Source organism: Prunus mume, linkage group LG1, assembly GCF_029339155.1.
Source record: "Prunus mume cultivar Tortuosa linkage group LG1, ASM2933915v1, whole genome shotgun sequence".
Lineage (NCBI taxonomy): Eukaryota > Viridiplantae > Streptophyta > Magnoliopsida > Rosales > Rosaceae > Prunus > Prunus mume.
The window spans coordinates 13,290,855-13,309,585 of NC_142698.1; the positions used below are offsets into that span (position 1 = coordinate 13,290,855).

The window sequence follows — 18,731 nt, forward strand, 5'->3', positions numbered from 1 at the left end:
TGGGGATTGGTCTGGGAGTAAAAGATGGTGGTCATGGGGGAATGGGAGGAGGAAAGGAGGAGATGGAAGAGGTTGGCATTAGGTTTACTCTTTTACTTCAATTTTTTTCCAAAAAAATAATTTTTTTTAAATGATTTAACTGAAAATTGGATGAAATATTGAGAATTTAGACGGTAGGGGGAAATTGGCAAAAAAGAAGAAGCTCATATTCTTAATTTTCTATATTAAAAAAAAGGATAGGGGGTTAATCGAAAGTTAGGTATAAATTCAGGGGGCAAATCACTAGTATACTTATTATATCTTAAAAGCGGGAATTTAACTATATTATTCATCTATATTATAATATGTGAATGAATTATAATAAATGACCATATTCTAATATCATACAATAATTTCTCCAAGTTAAAGTGCAATATTTAGTTACAATTGCAAAGTTTTTATATGTATTTTCAACATAAAATTGTTTCTTGCTTTTCCTTAGAGAAAAAAATTGAAAAAAGTAACAAAATTCGAATCTTCCCCTTCCCTTTATAAAAAATGAAATTATGTCACATTCAACATTCTTTTTTAAATGAAGTTTTAGACTTAACCATTTTTTAAAATCAAGTTTCATCCTCCCATTTGATATTTGTTATTGTTAAATATTTAGAGAGTATTTGTTTTGCGATTTCAGAACTCTGGAACAGCAAAATGACAAAATTCAAAATTTAAACGCCAAACTTCTAACTCTCAAAATGACCCCATTCACATGTGAAGCCTCAAAACACCATCTCCAAATCCCCAAAAACTCTAAATCCATATTCTAAACCTCATAATATCAATACCTAAACTCATTTGGTTAATAGGATTTTATTGGATTGTATTGGATAAGTTAATAAATATAAGGTATGTTGATTTAGGTGCTCTCACTGAACCTCCATAATAAGTTTGTGACTTAACAATGTTAATAATTATGACAAAACTATATATATATATTTTTAGACCTTTTTTATTGAGAGATGATATTATACTAAACTCACACACATTACACGAATGCTAGAACTCAAACCCCTTTCATGGGGGAGCAATTGCTCCAAACTAGTGGCGGTGCTGTGCACAAGGCAAGTTGGGTGCCCACCCAGCCCAATTTTTTTATTATTTAAAAAACCTACATATGTTAATATAAGCCCATCCCAAAATTAAAAAAATTTAAACCAAACCCTACACACATGTTGCCCATTCAAGTGGTCTCATATCTTCTCTCTCCTCTTTTGGTTATGCGACATCTTGTTTCTCTCTCTTAGCTACCCGATAGCAGCAACTTCTCTCTCCCTCTATTGACTACATCTTTTGTTATATTGGGTGGGCAACTTGGCAACAACATCTTCTCCTCCCTTTTCTATATATCTTTAATTATAGTTTTAATTTAAAATTGAGTATTCTAGGGTTTAATTAGGGATGAATTATAATTTTGAGATTTTATTGAAATTAATTAGAGCTTTGATTTTAGGAATGCCATATTGTTGAGATGCTATTATGAGAATTTGGTTGATTTTTTATTAGTATGTTTGATTAAAATTCTTTCCATATATTATTTATAAGCTATCTTTTATTATGTCGAAATCCTAAGAGAACAAAGAATTTGTTGTCTTTTTTTAAGAAAAAGAATGATGGGTCATATCTAGTACATTGCCTTCTAGCACTTCTTAAGCCTTCCATTGTCAAGCCTCAAGTTGAAAGAGTTGAATCCAAAAGAGTCGAAGATGATTATGATTTTTAATATCAACTATCTTGAGCGTGATCCAGGATTACGTTGTCTAATATGCAAATATCCGGTGAATGAACAAGATAATGTGCAAAGAACATATATTATTGTAGAACCATGCCAACCCGAGTTAGAAGATTATATAAGCCACTTAGACGGGCGGGATTTTCCTTGATTTAATAAAAATTGGTTTGGTCAATTCACTTGGCTTGAGTATTCAGTTACTAATAATAAAGTATTTAGTTTTTCTTGTTTTCGTATCGTCGAGTTTAGTATGTAAGTTTTGCCTGCCCAGCCAATTTTCGAATCTTGGAACCGCCAATCAAATCCACCATTATGACAAAACTATTCTTAATTGTACCACTAATGCCTTTTTAATAAAATAAACCGTGTTCTTTACTTGAGTAATGGTAGAAAACTTGTTTTTGCCTCAAATTATTAAAAGCAAAAAAATAAAAAGGGCCTTTGGTGCAAAGTGCAAACAGCCAGACACTTCCCATAAAAATCTGAAGAAAAAAATAAAAAGTTCGTTGACCCGGCCCAACCCAACTAAAAATCTCCCGCGACCGCCTGGGTTGCCAACCGAGATGAACACGTGTACGTCTCCGATTTGATTTGAGAACCGCCAGACTCGGCCGTGGACCCATTGACCCAAATATTCCGTCTCCTTCTCCTTCATATAAAACAAAGAAAGGAAAACCTCAACACCTTCTTCAATCCCATATCCTCTCTCCGATCCATCTCTCTCCGATCTCTGAAATCCTTGACTCTTACCCAACATCCCATTTGTCAATTTCTTCATCCTTCACCATGCTCTGACCCTAAAACCCCTGATTTCTAGACGACCCAGAACCCTATTTTCTCAGATTTCACAGCTCTGGTTCACGATCTGGGGTGGTTTTGTGAGTGTTGTTTTGTGCAACGCGCGGGCTTAGGGGTTTCGAAGAGCATACGATAATGCCTTCGGTGCCCATTCAACTCCTGCTACGACCCTTGGTCCCTAACTTGACTTCCTTCCACGGCGGCTCTTGCTCTCATCGTCTGAAACGTATAGAAAAAAGTGATCGGCGTGGTAATCTTAGTTAACATTAGGTTTTAATATCACGTTGGGTTGTTCTTTTTGTGGTTCTTGCTCAGCTTCCCAGACTCCCTGTTTGTTGGGTTTTTGGTGTTCTTCTCGTTTTGTGGTCTGCAAGAGGTTAGATAATTTTGTCAAGAAATCTGAGGTTTAGGGATTGGAGGATCTGTAAGGCTTACAAAGTTTGGTATTGGTTTATAAGTTCTTGGTCTCAAGGTTATTCTAGCTCTGAACATTATACGAGGTAATTAAATTTCACCGACTTTATGTTCATTTTAGTTCAAATCGTTTATATTGGCAGCTGGATATCATGAATTAGATTGAATATGTATTCTTTTCTGCTTGATTATGTGTTTGGGTAACTGGGTTGATTTAATTTCTGGAGTTGTGCTTAACGTTCATTAACATGTGGGTTTTGGCACTATGTAGAATCTGGTATTGTAGATGGACATAAGCTCTCCGTGTGGTAAGTCGGTGTTGAAAAATGTAGACAGCTTCCCAGGTTTGCAGCCCTCTGCGAACCAAGCACAAAGTCCTAATAGTTCGCTTTCAGATCGTTTGGTAAGTGACCTTGTAAATGCTGTTGACGAGTCCTTGAATATCAAAGATGTTGGAGAAGAGTCCTTGAATATCAAAGATTTTGTTGAAGAGTCGTTGAATCTCAAAGATGTTGGGAAAGAGTACGTTGGTATCAAAGATGTTGGAGAAGTGGAACATGCTTCTTCTAATGAGGAAATTATTAGCGGCGTGGAGAAAAGAGACGCATGCGATGGTCCTAAAGCACAACAGGGAAAAATCACTCAGACGTGCTTGAATAAGTGTGTAACCTTTCCTAATGCTAATGGGGTGCTGCCTCGTAATGCCTTCTCAGACATGGCAGAGGAGGAACCCGAAACAGCCATGCGGACGCCTGTAAGTCATCTGTGCTTATTGCGAGAGTGTATTGGCCATAGAGTTGTATACCCCTTCGTTCTTTGCTAATACTATGTTTTCACTCATGGATTTCGTATTAGTCATTGCTACTTTTGATGCTCGTGAAGCATTGGTTTCCCATTAGTCATCACTATCCCGTCTCCATTTTGTCGGTAGTCTCTGCCTAGCTCGTACAAGGTGCTGGAGCTACTTTATTTATGTGCATCTCCTCTGTCAATTTATCCAGAGAAGTTATAAAAAGAATGCTTCTTTGATTAAACTGCCAGTCTTTAAGAAATATGTGTATATATAGTTAGTGTAATTTTATTTATGTTTAAAACAATTTTGACTTAATATCATGCTGTCTTCTAGTTTTGGATGGATTGAACTGGCTACTTGAAAAGAAATGTTGTGATGGTCTACTTGAGCTTGCGTCCTCAGGTCATCTGCTCATATGTTTTATTGTACTTGTGCAGGCTCCTTCGAAGCTACTTTCTGCAATGAAAGGCAGCCGGGAGAAAGAGGGGTTGTCACCCGGGAAACTTACTGTCACTTGGGCCCCTGATGTGTATGATCCGCCTACTACATCAATGTCGCACACAGTTACAGGCAAGAAACAGCAGAAGTCAAAGAACAAGAAAAATTGGAAGAGAGATGGAAAAAAGGGGCAAAAGGGCAGCTCTTCTCGAGGAAAAGAGAAGAAGCAATATCGCAAAGGTGGGGCTTCCGAGAGGTCTCACAGATATCTGGATTCCCGTGAGACATTGGTTGGCACAAACAATGATTTTGGTGACCTTGTGGTTGGCAGCCCAGACCAACATTCTTATTGTGGGAGCTCCTTCTTGAAAAATTCGCTCACAAGCATGCATTACCCAGTTGCAGAAGCCCTGTGAGCAACATATTTTGTTGCGAGTATCACATCCTACGCTGTGTACATAAATAATTACTACAGTTCTGTTGGGGTTGGTGTTTGAGAAAACTTGGAACAATATGCTACTCTGTTTGTGTCTGTCGTCGAGCCAGTGTGGTAATCCCTTTATATATAATGCGTGGTTTTCTTATGTTCCTTTTGCAGCAGCATTTTGTAATTGCATTTGGTGTAATGGTGGCCTGACTTGTTAATTTCCTGTTTCGATAAATTTATGGGATTCTTTGTTCTGTATGTTGTGTGGGCTTCAAGACGCATTTGCCTACATGCTATTCAAAAAGGGTAAATGAATGCATACAGATTTTTAAACCTGTATCCATAAGGCAATTGCATGGTAGAACAACCCTAATTTCATGTGGAAGAACATTGATTTTAAGCACGTTGGAAATAAAGGTGCATAAAATAGTGAGTTGGGGTTTTGATATTGAGGGAAATGAATCAAGTGCTCGTGAAACCTGGAACAGTGTCTTGACATTACATCGTTCAACGAACGAGGCATGGTGGTTTTGGACCTTCTGGTGTTGCATTCACCTCAAGAAAATGCTCAAGTAAAAAAAGAATTGAATAGTTGACTGATAAATATCTCATTTGAAATTCGAGTCGGGAGTTACACAATGACGAGTACTTTATGTTGTGTACTCGGCATTAATTTTAACATAATCATAACTTAAATCACAGCCCCATGCTTGACCTCGTCCCGGACCATCACCTGTTCAAAAGTAAAGGGCATATCAAACACAATGGAAACGAAAGATGTACCAAGAAACTTAAGTTTGCAGGCTTAGTTAGTACTCAGGCAGATGGAAGTAATTAGTTATGATTGTGGTTACAGTTGAATATCCGACTTGCATAATGCTCCACTTGGTTCAGAAACTTACCCACAGATACATTGATTACAACTGTGCCATGGATCTCACCAGCCTTCTTGAGGTAGTCACTGGCTGCACCCCTGAAACGAGATCCATCCAGTCAAACTACTAGGTTTAGAATAGATCTTCTCCACAGAGAGGAAAAGATGGCACGCTGAAAGGGAAAATGTGCTTGGCACAAAGAAAACCTTAGAGTTACCTGTCAAATAATTGTGGTTCCCCACCATCCATGAGCAGAATATCCCCTAGCAATACTCGGAGCTTGGTTTGGTCAAAAGATATTCCTGCATAGCCTGCAGCAGCAGCAATGCGTCCCCAGTTTGGATCTCTGCCATATACTGCAGCCTGAGTGGCATTTGGGAAATAATTTAGTATTTGGTATATTGAAGCATCAAAAAGGTAGGCAGGGTTGGGATATCATGCCTTTACTAGTGAAGAAGATGCCACCGACCGTGCTATTTTTGCTGCTTCAGGCTCACTGTCTGCACCAGTCACCGTTACCTGCAAATCTAGTCAGGATTAGCAAGGCATTTTTGAAGTCATACATGAAAGACCATAAGTTCATCATCGTCAATAAATCAAAGTCCAAATAATTTGCACAGTCTAGTACTTAGATGCCCAGATCCTACATTGAGTATTTTACAACATATCGTTATATTTGTGTGATTAAAGACATGAAAAGAAACAAAGATTAAGGGACCATAGAATCGAGTTGCAAGCTTCAAATTTATACTTTTACATACTTTTGGCATCATTACTGATCTTAAATAAGAATGCAGACCTCAATTAGGCATGTTGCTCCTTCTCCATCCCAAGCTATGGATTTGGCAAGACCTTGCATTACCTGCAAAATGAATACGGTAAAATATGAATCCCAGAAGCCGGTTTTAGACTGCATAAAACAAATCAAATGGAAAAGTCAACTTATTCTTTCATTAGTTTCGTGTGATGTCAGAATTTTGGAGCTCACTGTAAAAAAAAATTAGATAACAGAGGAATGCAAAACTTAAATGAAGTGAAACTAACCACATCAAGGCCCGCTTGAAGTTGTACTGCTTGATTACTGTTGTAGGAAGATATCTTGGTTGATCCAGATAATCCACTAGCTAACGCAATGACAGTATCATTGGTACTCGTATCTCCATCTACCTGCAGAAAACCCATACATGTGGTTGGTTATCATACTACAAAATAAAAATGCGACAAGGTAGGTTGATTACACCACGTGAGGTGTAGCCCCACTAAGTTATGGTGTTCAATAATTGGAAGGAAAAAAAAAAGTGCACACTGTTATTTGGTTAAAGCTTCGGTTGACAGCAACTTGAACCATTTTTCTCCAAACATCACTGCTAACCATTGCATCAGTTGTTATTACCTGTCCATGTAATCATATTAGTTAACAACTCGTCAAACATTAAGAGAGAAACACTAGAAGACATACTCCAAGCATGGTAGCCATATTGGGGTGGATCATCCCAGAACCTTTTGCCATTCCCCCAATTCTTATATCTGTCCCTCCAACCTGAAAAATTCACCAGTTTTTTTTAAGGACCAGCCTGGTTTCTATTTTACCGCCTACAGGTTTCAAAAATAAAAACATGATATTGCCAAAGTTTTGTACAGCTAATCAGCAATTAACATAATCCAAAAGTAGCAGATATTGCATTCACAACAGATATAAATACAGGAAACTAGATCTTGCACACCTGAGACTGAATTGCCACACTCTTGCTAACGAGGTCGGTTGTTGTGATTGCTACTGCTGCAGCATCTGCCCTGCAGACCAAGGCAAAATGACTTCTCAGGGAGATGATTTAAAAATTTAATCCCTTAGGTTTCACAGAAATAGAAAAACACGAACTGAAATTCGATGCTGAAAATAAACACAACCAGTTATATATGAAATTATGTCAGTTATCTAAGTTAAGTTCAAAACCATTAACATTTACCCCTCAGTTGATGCTGATAGTGAATTAACCAGTTTTGGAAGAGATTTTAGAAGTGCTTCCTGCATATGAAAATTAAAAAATGAATCATTTGTACAACATTTAGAACAGTTCATGTTATAAATCTTCCTAAAAATTATCATGCAACATTTATCAGCTGATCTGTTAATATTTCAAGAAATCCTGTGCAAATCAATATGATTAGAATTTTAGCATAACATGGAAACAGGAATATGATGGTTATATAGTACCTTTTTTATCCTTTGGCCAATCACACCAGTGGATTCAATCAGCACTTCCTCAGGCTTCATTTGAAGTAGCTGCAGTACGAAGTTTCATCCTTACAAAGGATAACAAATCCAGCCTATGAAAGAGCATCTATCAGATTAGGGTGTTTGCCACCCTTAATGCCACATACCTTAGCAAGGCTGCTGACGGACTCTATTACATCTTGGTAACCTGCATCACCCTGAGAAAAATGGGAAATTTATTAGCGTGCAAGACTAACTGTAACAGCATACTCAAGAGTATTCAACGGGACAATTGACAATATGCATCAGTAACGCCCTACCGTCGCTGCATTGGCTTGACCAGCGTTTATCAAAACTGCCCGTGCCTAACAAGTTGTAAACACTTTTCGTTAGCAGATCAAAATTACAAAATTAAAACATGAAAAGTAATATAAAACCCAACACAAACATATAGACCACTACATTTACAATAAGCACAACATCATTGTCTAATAAATAAAAGAAGCATTTTCCATCTCACCGTTTTTGAAGTGTTTAATACTGTTTTGCAGTATAACACTGGTGCAGCTGCTACCACATTCGTGGTAAATACCCCTGTGAGTAAACCAACATAGAAATAGTATAAATTTAAAAAAAGTACAAAATTAATTTGCTCAAAATACCATTACTAAGAAGCATAAACCAAACACAAGCAACTCACCAGCAGAAGTGGCATCGACATCACAAGTGACAAGTGCGAGATCAGGCTTGTCACCTTTGGCACGAAGACCGCCGAACAAACCTGCAGCTTTGAATCCTTCTGCAGCCGTAACTCCGCCGGGAATCTACAGACTCGATCACAGTCAGAGTCTCGATAAAGTTCACAAATTTATCAAACAAGAAAACATAATTGCAGGGATAAATGTGAATGTAAACCAAAAACAGCGTCGTAGAAAAGGTCACCTGCTTCCAAGGCCCTTGAGGAAGGAAAATGGGAGCTGGTGGAATGTGATTGGTGACTTCACTTGCAGTCATTGAAATAGCCGGAAGTTTGAAGTCACTCCGAGTCGAACCGAAACGAGGAATGGCGGGGAATTTGATGGAGACGTACTGAGGAACGCATACATACATCTCTGCAACACAACTGGAAGCTACTGCCTTCTGGAGTTGGATTTGAAAATGGCGGTTTTAGGGTTTTATGGTTGAAGTGAGGGGGTTTTACGATCGAAACGTATTTATTTTGTTCCGGCGGCCGAAACGTTTCGAATAGTATAGTCCGTGAGAATTAAGAACTCGAATCGAATCTCCTTCTCACTCTCAGACAATTGGGTACAGGGACAAAGTCTAGGGTGCAGCTGTACAGGACTGTCTTAGGTGTGTGTGAACTGGACAGGACTGTCTTAGAACTCTGTTACGCCCCGCAAGGAAAAAGAAAAGAAAAGAAAAAGCCTATGTTATTATTTGTCACTGAATGCGTAGAATGATTCCTCGTATCATATGTAAGTAAACACAGGGAAATTCAGTTCTTCTCATTTCCATTACTTGTAAGTAAACGTGACATAGAAGTGAATTGGTGTACCTTGATTGGTAGTTTAAAGTATTTCTTAATGAAACATCCGTGCACAATTGGATTTTGATCTCAACTGTGTTTTGCTTACTTATCTGAAAAGCAATTGTTAAAAAAGCGCATCTAATAGACTTTTGATGGATTTGTGCATGTTCATTTCCTTTTGCTACAATTGGCTAGACATGCAAGATCGTACAATTTTGTCTTCTGATACTACGAAAATGATATGTCCCTAGCATCAACCAACCACAAGATCTTTCTACGACATATTAACATGTACATTTTCAAAGACAAACAATAACCGCCTGGATCCTGCAAATAAATGGCGAATCTTTACTGCAACAAATATGTAAGTCCAACATTTTAAAACTAACAAGACCTAGATACAATGCACCACATGTCACTTACAACTCCTCTCCGATGTTCCATAAATTCGGGGGCTTTCCACCCTATGAAATTCACTGAATGGGAAGACAATGTTCTTGATTTATCATGACATCTAATCATTCAAGTAATAAGAAAAATAGAAATTTCAAGTATGAAGCACAAAAGAAGGAAGCCAACATTGGCATATAGATTAGAGCATTAAGGTGGTTCCAACAGAGGCCAAAATGAACCAATACATAATGTTAACAAGGTCCCCTGTCCCAAATAATTCACCTAAGTTACCAAGTCCTTCATATTTCTCAATACAAATAACACGAGAGTATTACAGTATTTCAACTCCCCTTGCTTTCATCACAATGAGATCAACCCAAGGAACTTATGCAGTCATCCACACCATCCAATGGTCTTGTTGGTTCTGAAACCAGTTTCAGAAGGATTTGGCTGTGCTTGAGGTGGAGGCCTAGGCTCCCTAGGTTTCGCAGGGTCAACGAAAATAACCCACCCATCTAAGAACTTGGCATTCATTCCCTGTCTAGCTTGCTCGGCCTCTTCAATGGACGTGTATGTGATGAAACCAAACCCCTTTGATCTTCCTGACGCCCTATCGATAACCACTCTCGCTGCAGGATCATCAGCGCAATACGTTAACATTAAAGCAAGCAATCTAAGAAGAGATGTCAGGAGCAAATAAACAAGTTGCCACAGACTTTACCATCTACAATCTGCCCAAATGGAGAAAATGCCTCTTGAAGCTTTTCATCTGTTGTTAATCTGGAAAGACCTGCTCATTGCATATGGATGAAATAATAGTGATGAATCAACATTCTCTGTATTCGTATTCGTATATAATACAAATGGTTAAGTAGTAGTTACTATCTATACATCTGTTTAGCAAACAGATGGGGCAATAAACACTTGAACGCATTTGCAGCCATATTGGTTAGTGTTTTTTCATTTTTGATAAATCAGTCAAAATATTGGAACCTCTGAGTTTGCAGCTTTGTAATTATACCCAAAACAAGAATCAAACAACAAAAATAAACACAGATTGAAGCACAAGAATACGCAATGGAAAAGGCCTAATAGTTCATAAACCACACACACAATCTACACGAAAGGAGCACCCAATTATTTAAGTTCGCATTATCTGGGTAGAGATCATAAACTAATTTCACAAAGCAGAGGAAAACCCATACCCAAATCTCGAAGAAAAAAAAAACCAAATTTAGGAAGAAAAAAAAGGGATCGAACCTTTAAGCCAACAAGCCAATTTGAAAAATGTGTTTAAAACAAACAACAAAATGAAAACTTGCTTGGCGAGCAATCATAAAAGAACAGAAAGAAATTAAGAGAGTGATGGGTTTGATTTGAAATTTACCGCTGATGAATAGCTTGGGGGAAGTGAGAGTTGAATTGTGACGAATGGAGACGAATTGGGATTGAAGAGCAGAGGAAGATCCGCCAAGAACGCGTCGGAAGCTAGAGATGAACGCCATTTGATATGATCCGACTTCAACGGACAGAGAGATTACAGGGGTTGGGGATTTTGGGGTTCAGGGTTTAACTTGTAAGAAGAGAAATATAGGTTTGGTTTGGTTCGGGTCGGGCAGCCGCTAAAACCCTATTAATCTCACAACTCAGAAGCTTCTCGTACTTTGTGCGACCAAAAGGCCGGACCAGACATATAGCCCAATTGGGATTTTGGTCGAAGTCCAACTACATAAAAAAAACTTCCCAAAAATTGGGTTTCTGTTCTGTTTTCTTTGTCTTTTTGTTTTTTTTTTTTTGGGCAAAGAAAAAAACATGCTACTACTTGTTAGAAGTAAATTGAGATTGGAGTATTCAGCAAATTTTTCGGGAGGCTAATATGGCAGCTGACACTCTTGCCAAGAGGGGACATTGTTCACGAAATACTTGTATTTGGTTTAGTGATTCGCCAAGCTTGGAGTACAAAACTTCAGGGAAGAAAAGGGTCCAAAAACTTGAATTCTCCAGGACCTCCACAATCAAACTAGAAGTTAGTCCATGGCAATTTGCAGCCAGCATCGGGTTTAATTTTGTTTTGTTACATTATAATATCGGATTCGGGAAGCTGAAAAATGAACCAACAAGAGAACATAGCATATCCAATACTGTGTTAAACTGTTCAGAGAAAAATATTGGCTTATTATTTAGGGTTTCTGCGTTGAAGATAATACACTGGAGTAAGTTAAATGTTTAAAACAAAAACAACATTCTCGTGATATAAAAACTAAGCAAAAGTTTCACGCATGCATTAAAAAAGGTCAGCATGCACTACTTTTTTCTTTTCTTTTTACATACATTCTTCTTTCTCCTCTCTTTCCCTACTCTAATTCCAGGTTTCCAACAACAAACAAATCTCAACAGAAGCTTATTGGAGAGGCGAATCACTAACCGGGAAAAAAAAAATTGCAGCAATTTTACAGGAGTGGTAAATCGCTAACAGTGAAAGAAAAAAACATATAGATAATAAAACAATATGTTTCTACACCTAACTTCTCTGAGTGGAAACTATCGGAAAATCGACGAGCAGTCAATCCATCAACTTCACCACCTTTTCCAGCATTGACGTCCCCCTGAAAATTGTCAGCTGGACTTCCTTCAAGTATTTTGATAACTAGCAAATAAGACAACTGTTAGTGAATGTGTAACAAGTATAGCCCAATTTACAATACCAAGTTAAAAAATTTATTCTCCGTGCAAACTTGTTCTGTGATTCACTTACTTGCTCATCTCTCATCTTTCTAAAGCCCAATTTCTTCGTCCAGATTGACTCAGCTTCCTCAGCCGCAGGGAGAACCAGCTTTTCCACTTTCAGGGAAATAAGTAACCTCTCTATACACGAAAATAATGCTTGGAAATAACCCTAGAAAACGAATTTAAAATAATGAGGTTCAACTTTAACAAAGCCTGACATTCTCATAGAATGGGAAAACAACAAAGTATTATCCGAGAGATGAACAGATTTTAAATCCCAATATACATACTTTTCCTTGATGTTCTCTACTTGTAGCAACAATAGGAAGCTCAGCAACCTCCTGACCAAAAACCCTAAGGAGACCAGCAGATACAACAACAGACCTGGACATGAAAGAAAATGATTGCCAAAAGTGTAAAATAAGGAGAAACCCATCAAATAGTACAAGCAACACCAATACCAGAAAAGCAACATACCTTACTATTAAAACTACACAATACATGCCTCCAAACTCTTGGCCTGATATATTTCTCCTGAAAAATGCCAGGAAAAAGAATTGCTTACCTAATGTTACTAACAGAAAATTTATATTGGATAAACAACACTACAGACCAAAACCTAATCCCATAATCATTCTTTATGGAGCAGAACTCAAGAAGCAATAATTGCTATGCATCTGTATGCATCACAACACGCCCAGTTGGGATGCCTTCAGGTGTACTTGAAGATGCACAGCTTGAAAATGGACACAGAACCGCAAAACTTATTCACTAATCTTCCTTCTTGGGGAAGGGGGGAAAGTTTCTGTCTTTTTGTTTGTCAATGAACAAAATAATTAAAAGGATCACTTACCCATATACCATAACAGGGATCAAATCACGACCAGACTGTGCAACAATAGGGTCAAAGCACTCCTGGCAAATGAACACAACATATAATTAGGTAAATATATTTGTCTAGTAAGAGTTTTGATGCTCTGTCTGGAACATAAGCTGCCAGTGAACTAAATGGCTGGTCTCTCTTTGGGTATTTAAACAAACAATTGGGAAAGAATAAAACACCAAGTCCAAGTTCAGTGAGTCATAAGATCATAACAAGGCATCAAAATTATATATGCTTACCCGAAAAATTGCAGCAGCCCTTGAAAGAAAGGGTAGATGTTCTGGGTAGCGACTTTTACCACTGAAAACTCGCCATTGAACATCATCTGTCACTCCATCAATAAATATACCTCTATCTGCATGCTTCCTGATTATTGTATCTGACAATGGAGCTGGAATCCGCTCCGCTCCATTATATACTAAATTCTGCAATGCTGCATGAATATTATTACAGTCATCACAACAAAACCACTTATCCTTGGGGAGTTCCTGCAGCAAGATACGAGAAAGATAAATTAATACCCCAGAAACCATAAAAATATTAACCATTACAAGATTCAGAACGTACTTTTAAGTCACATAATCCACGGTTCCGTAAGCAACCGACATGGAACTCCTTCTCGCACTAAACAAGAAGCAAGGGTAAGAATAAAAGAATGATAATAATGGAAAAGAAAATTTGTTCAAAAGAATGAAAAAGCAAGTCATACTTGGTCACAGATTATAACTGTTCGGTCATCAAATAAAGCCGCACTGAAATCATGGCTCCTAATAAACATAAAATAATATGTTAGCAGTTATCTATAACTGATAAGCAAATGGGGTATATCAAATCAAGAAATCAATTTTCAAGAGTGCTTGAGAAAAGTTAAATAAAAAATATTGCAAAGGAATTGCCTAGAATCCAGGCAACCAAACTTCCAACAAATAGTTTGTAGTCATAGCATTATGTTGAACGTGATGTGGCCAAACTAAAAAAAGTGAACCTTCATTCACATTCCCTAATACCAATATCTCATCTGAAGGTGTATAACTTTTCAGAGAGTATCAAAAACTTATCCCTTTCCGTCAATCAAAGGATCTTCACTTCATGCTACTTAAAATGCACACAAAATGATTAAATGTACAAAGTAGTGCAACCAACCTGCAAACAACACAACCACCAATTTCAAATTCAGGGGCTTTAAAGACCCTTGTCAACCGTATTACAATTGGTTTTCCAAAATTTGAAGATTCCCCAGCAGCAGCTTTCCTACCAGGTTCAAATTTATCTCTACAATTTGGACAATGCCAATCACCTTCAGGAACCCACGGTAAATCCAAACAAGCTGCAACACAAAGTAAGTTAGACCTCAATACAATGAAAGAAATCAATGCACCAAACAAGCATCAACATTAACCCATACACCCAGCACCTACTAGTTCGATAGACTCGTAGGGACCTTAACACCACCATGTTACAATATATATATATATATATATATATACATATAAATAAATATGACTTTGATGCCCAACAAAAATGTTGATATATTAAATCTTTTTTCCAAAGAGGAATAAACTAACATGACTCCTTTTGAGAATACAAAATACAAAAGACATCATAATAAGGCATCTCTATCCATCAAAAGTACAGTGGGGACAATATGTGCTGTTATTAGATTGAGAAGACTTAGTGATGTGGAACGAAAACCATTGATCAAATGATTAAAATATTCAGCACAGTTGCACTAGTAAAACATGGGAAGGACAAAAGACATTTAACACAAAGAGTTTATTTGTCACAAAAAAATATCAAAAAAGATCTTCAAAATTGATAGGCACACCTGAAATCAAACGTATAAACCTACGAACTAAAAACAAGTATAAAAAAAAAAAAAAATAGAACCAATTAGATACAATATCAACCTGAATGATAAGCACGAGGGCAGCCATCACAAAAAATCATATCCCCCATATCATGTCCACAAACTGCACACATATCATCATTTCCATCACTGCCACCAATGGTGAGGTTTTGCCCATTGGCCAAGGACATGGCTATATCGTGAAGCGTCAATCCATTGGAAATATAGATGTGACGGTAGCTGCAAAAGGACATAAATTATCTACACATGAAACATTAAACAACTATAACAACAAAAGTTCTTTGGAAGCTACTCACGGTTGACGCCTTGCAGCCATTCCAGCATGAGCTTCAAACTGTGAAGGGCTTATCTGTTCATGCATAAGCACAGAATTTACGTGAGAGAGTAAAGGGAGGGAGGGGCTGTAATAAAATGCAGAACTCAAATTTGATGTCATCTTTGCAGCTCAGTATTTACCTCTCTGTCACAGCAATTACAGACTATACCATTTCCTTGCTTATAGCCACCAAGTAATCTCTGTAGATATCAAATCATCAGATCAATTAAAGATTGAAAATGACATACATCTACACCTGAAACCAAAATCAACATAAAAGATGTCGAAATTTACCTGGCCTTTGACATAGTATGCCAATTTAGCTCCATCTGGAAGCCCATTTGGCATAAACAGTAATCGGTGAAGATCATTATCCCTATCAACAGCACAAATTTCCCAATCAAGAAAAACTCACCCATTATTGGAACAACGTCTTATAAACAAAAACTCAAGAAGAAGCATAAAAGGGAATTTTAAAAAATGGACGAGGGATGAGGGCAACCTTCTCTTATTGCCACCTTCAGCAGGTTTCTTCTGGTACATAACTGAGTAAGGAGTGTGGGAGCTTGGTCTGCACGGCAAACACAGTTTCAGTTTTCTAATGCAAAATACTGCATCTTATCTGAAATCTGAATTAACCAATATGATGAAAAAGAACATACAATGTTTTATTCAACTATAATTTAATTAAGTTTAATCACCGTTAGATTAGTCTAACAAAATTTAATGATTGACAAATATGCATTGTATAAAACAGGAAAATATCATGAGTTAAGCTTGTTACCTGGGAAGAGAATGAGTCGGCCTAGGAAGAGAATGAGGCAGTTTAGGAAGCGAATGAGGCAGTTTAGGAAGCGAATTAGGCAGTTTAGGAAGCTTCACACAAGGTCTTTTATCTACTTCAGCCATTCCATCACTTCGATGAAGAGTTGCTGCATAAATTTTTAAGAGAGAAAAGGAACATTAGGGCCTTAATAGTACTTACAATATAATTATTTCTATATTTACAGAACAAAATTTCTTTTTTCCCTTGACCCAATCCCTTTTCCAAAGAAAGACATTAGCATTTCCAGTCCTCTGACATTGCAAATGTGACCCTTTACTCAAAACGAAAACATCACATGAATAACCATCACCTTTCCAAACACAGAAGGACTCTTCATTGACAGAAGAACCAGCAACACCCCTTATCACTTCATCCAGCGAGTCTAGTGGAGCAGTCTTCAATTCTTGTATGATACTATAAACTGGCCTCCCATTCTCCAAGTATATATGATTATTAGGATGGCGAGTCTTGACACCAGCATGCTGCTCAAACTCATATGCACTGAGTACCTGTTCATATCATTGAATCAATCATCTATAACTAGTATTGCACTTAACTCTATAACAATATAAATAATGAGTAACCTTACCTTGCTGAAATTGCATGATGAGCAGGCGCACAAATAGCCACCATTACTTATAATTCCATGCAGCGCTATCTGCCAAACTTTCTATTAGGAACTCTATGATAAATAAATATTCAAACTGCAAGAATACATCCAACAGAGGAAAAAGAATACATTCGATAAATTACCTCTGATGTGGTGGAAACATATTTCACTCTAGCTCCATCAAGAATACCAGTAGATAATAGCTTTTTGACATTTGTAGGATAGCTGCTCGAAACCTTGTTAGACGCTTCCAATTCCCTATTAGGAGTACATGGATGACAGTTTCCGGTTTCAGCATACTTCCTCGAATATGAACTTGCAGGAAACTCCCTACTTGTACTAGCCATTGCTTGAAAGTCTGTTCCAGGCTCCTCATAAGAACCTCCATGTGGAAAGCCACTACCAAGTCCATTACTCACAGTCTGACTAATAGAAGCCACTGACTGACTGTCATAATCCTCCTTTTTTTTGCTGAACTTAAACGTAATTTTGCGAATCCCAGATGAACTGGCAAGCTTAGGAATTTCAACTACAACGCGAGAAGTCAATACATCACCATTCGTATCGTTATCAATTTGAGAATTATCATTCTCAGCACGCTGTCCATCGCTCAAGGTCTCCCCTGAGCTTGAATTTCCCAGACACGGGGAAGTGACTTCACCGCACTCAACTTGGTTACTATTTTCCACTTCAGCCGGTTGGCTAGTTATGTCCTGAAAAGTGGAGGCGTTCTCTTTTGGAGAGACAACCGGGTTTGAAACTTCTGAGCGTATATCCTCATTGGAATGCTCTTTGGCTTGCTTCTTGTTTGGAAATGAGTCTGGCTCGGTATCATCTACGACACACTGATGGTCTCTCTTCAATTCAGTTCTTGGGAAGTCGTCAGTTTCCACTCCCCCATCTGTTAATTGGCCCAAACAAACCGCCTCTTCTTCCATCCAAGTACAACAACTCCACTGGAAACTCTAATTTGCTAAGGCTCGGAAAATCAAGACTGTGAGACAGCATTCAATCAGAAAACCAAAGCGAAAATTTGAGGCCTAATTTGCTGGTGGTCAGGTTGAATTTGTCTCAAAAATGAATGAGCTTGAATTTCGAACTAAATCTTTCCCCCAGAATTCAATAACAGTCTTATCCTAAAATCAAAGAATAGAATCAAAACCATGAAAATAAAGAAAAAATGAACCTTTGGAATCATCGACAACGAGCAAGTGTAAACCAGTGATTGAAATTAGCAACAGACTGAACCAAAAAGGAAAATTTCACAAATTTACCTTGTTTGACTGATTCAAATCGAACAAGACTTTCAAATCCGAATAAACAAAGAGCAGTCTGGGAGATCCAAAGCGTCTTCGAATCGAATTTCAAACAATACGGATCTGAAATCCGCAGAGATAATTTAGAGCTCCTGTTCGTCAAGTGAGATCCAAGAGGAAATAGCGCGGGACGTGGTAAGGGTTAGGGTTTTTCAATTCCGTTTCAGAGGGTAACGTACAGAGCGGCAAAATAGCGAAATGAAAAGCTTGGCTCGCGCTCAAGATTCAACTTTTGAGGGAGAGATAGAGTCCATAAGACAGAAAATATTTATCTTTATTCGAAATAAATAAATGAAAAAGAGGGTGACGAATGAGTATCTTTGGAAAGAACCAGAAGGCAGGTGGGTGGATAAAGCTGATGGGCCCACTTTTTGGACGAACTCGATCGCGCCGCGTGGCATAGCCGCGTTACAACCGTCGGACTCATCAGACATTTTGGGTTGCACCTGTCACGTGGGCGACACGTGTCATCGGATTTGGCCACCGCGAGTCCCGCTTTTTTTTAATCTTTTTGCGGGAATTTTGTATTTTCCA

General features: G+C 37.9%; 4 protein-coding genes across 6 annotated transcripts; 1 reads left to right on the top strand and 3 right to left on the bottom strand.

Annotated features, from left to right (window-relative positions):
• Nucleotides 1–2,426: 2,426 nt before the first annotated feature.
• LOC103339866 (uncharacterized) lies at nucleotides 2,427–4,896 on the top strand. The gene is made up of 3 exons (XM_008243222.3): nucleotides 2,427–3,066; nucleotides 3,252–3,734; nucleotides 4,211–4,896. Exons 2-3 carry the CDS (start codon nucleotides 3,267–3,269, stop codon nucleotides 4,625–4,627), a joined length of 885 nt encoding a protein of 294 aa, XP_008241444.2. The 5' UTR covers nucleotides 2,427–3,066; nucleotides 3,252–3,266; the 3' UTR covers nucleotides 4,628–4,896.
• A 315-nt stretch (nucleotides 4,897–5,211) lies between these two features.
• Nucleotides 5,212–9,180, bottom strand: LOC103339838 (arginine biosynthesis protein ArgJ family). 2 transcript variants are annotated; one of them, XR_016124173.1, is made up of 16 exons: nucleotides 8,671–9,180; nucleotides 8,429–8,552; nucleotides 8,249–8,322; nucleotides 8,049–8,093; nucleotides 7,896–7,946; nucleotides 7,729–7,797; nucleotides 7,481–7,539; nucleotides 7,238–7,307; nucleotides 6,973–7,053; nucleotides 6,820–6,906; nucleotides 6,558–6,680; nucleotides 6,313–6,375; nucleotides 5,955–6,032; nucleotides 5,731–5,876; nucleotides 5,541–5,636; nucleotides 5,212–5,371 (listed from the first exon to the last, which is right to left on the bottom strand). XR_016124173.1 is itself a non-coding variant. In XM_008243196.2 (16 exons), exons 1-16 carry the CDS (start codon nucleotides 8,836–8,838, stop codon nucleotides 5,289–5,291), a joined length of 1,392 nt encoding a protein of 463 aa, XP_008241418.2. In that variant the 5' UTR covers nucleotides 8,839–9,180; the 3' UTR covers nucleotides 5,212–5,288. The 2 variants fall into 2 exon arrangements, 1 of the variants encoding a protein (XP_008241418.2); XM_008243196.2 differs by having other exon boundaries at nucleotides 5,541–5,611.
• Nucleotides 9,181–9,825: 645 nt separating this feature from the next.
• LOC103339827 (RNA-binding (RRM/RBD/RNP motifs) family protein) lies at nucleotides 9,826–11,298 on the bottom strand. The gene is made up of 3 exons (XM_008243187.3): nucleotides 11,040–11,298; nucleotides 10,374–10,442; nucleotides 9,826–10,281 (listed from the first exon to the last, which is right to left on the bottom strand). Exons 1-3 carry the CDS (start codon nucleotides 11,155–11,157, stop codon nucleotides 10,046–10,048), a joined length of 423 nt encoding a protein of 140 aa, XP_008241409.1. The 5' UTR covers nucleotides 11,158–11,298; the 3' UTR covers nucleotides 9,826–10,045.
• Nucleotides 11,299–11,877: 579 nt separating this feature from the next.
• LOC103339820 (Acyl-CoA N-acyltransferase with RING/FYVE/PHD-type zinc finger domain-containing protein) lies at nucleotides 11,878–18,519 on the bottom strand. Of its 2 annotated transcripts, none has more exons than XM_008243175.2 (19): nucleotides 18,156–18,519; nucleotides 17,025–18,017; nucleotides 16,861–16,929; nucleotides 16,582–16,780; nucleotides 16,230–16,377; nucleotides 15,948–16,016; nucleotides 15,740–15,821; nucleotides 15,586–15,645; nucleotides 15,426–15,478; nucleotides 15,170–15,348; nucleotides 14,406–14,589; nucleotides 13,972–14,029; nucleotides 13,830–13,886; nucleotides 13,502–13,750; nucleotides 13,233–13,294; nucleotides 12,857–12,913; nucleotides 12,670–12,763; nucleotides 12,408–12,548; nucleotides 11,878–12,299 (listed from the first exon to the last, which is right to left on the bottom strand). In XM_008243175.2, the coding sequence occupies exons 2-19, from the start codon at nucleotides 17,817–17,819 to the stop codon at nucleotides 12,216–12,218; spliced, it is 2,640 nt and encodes an 879-aa protein (XP_008241397.2). In that variant the 5' UTR covers nucleotides 17,820–18,017; nucleotides 18,156–18,519; the 3' UTR covers nucleotides 11,878–12,215. The 2 variants fall into 2 exon arrangements, with proteins under 2 accessions (XP_008241397.2, XP_088902207.1); XM_089046081.1 differs by having other exon boundaries at nucleotides 17,025–17,875; nucleotides 18,156–18,424.
• Between the last annotated feature and the right edge of the window lie 212 nt (nucleotides 18,520–18,731).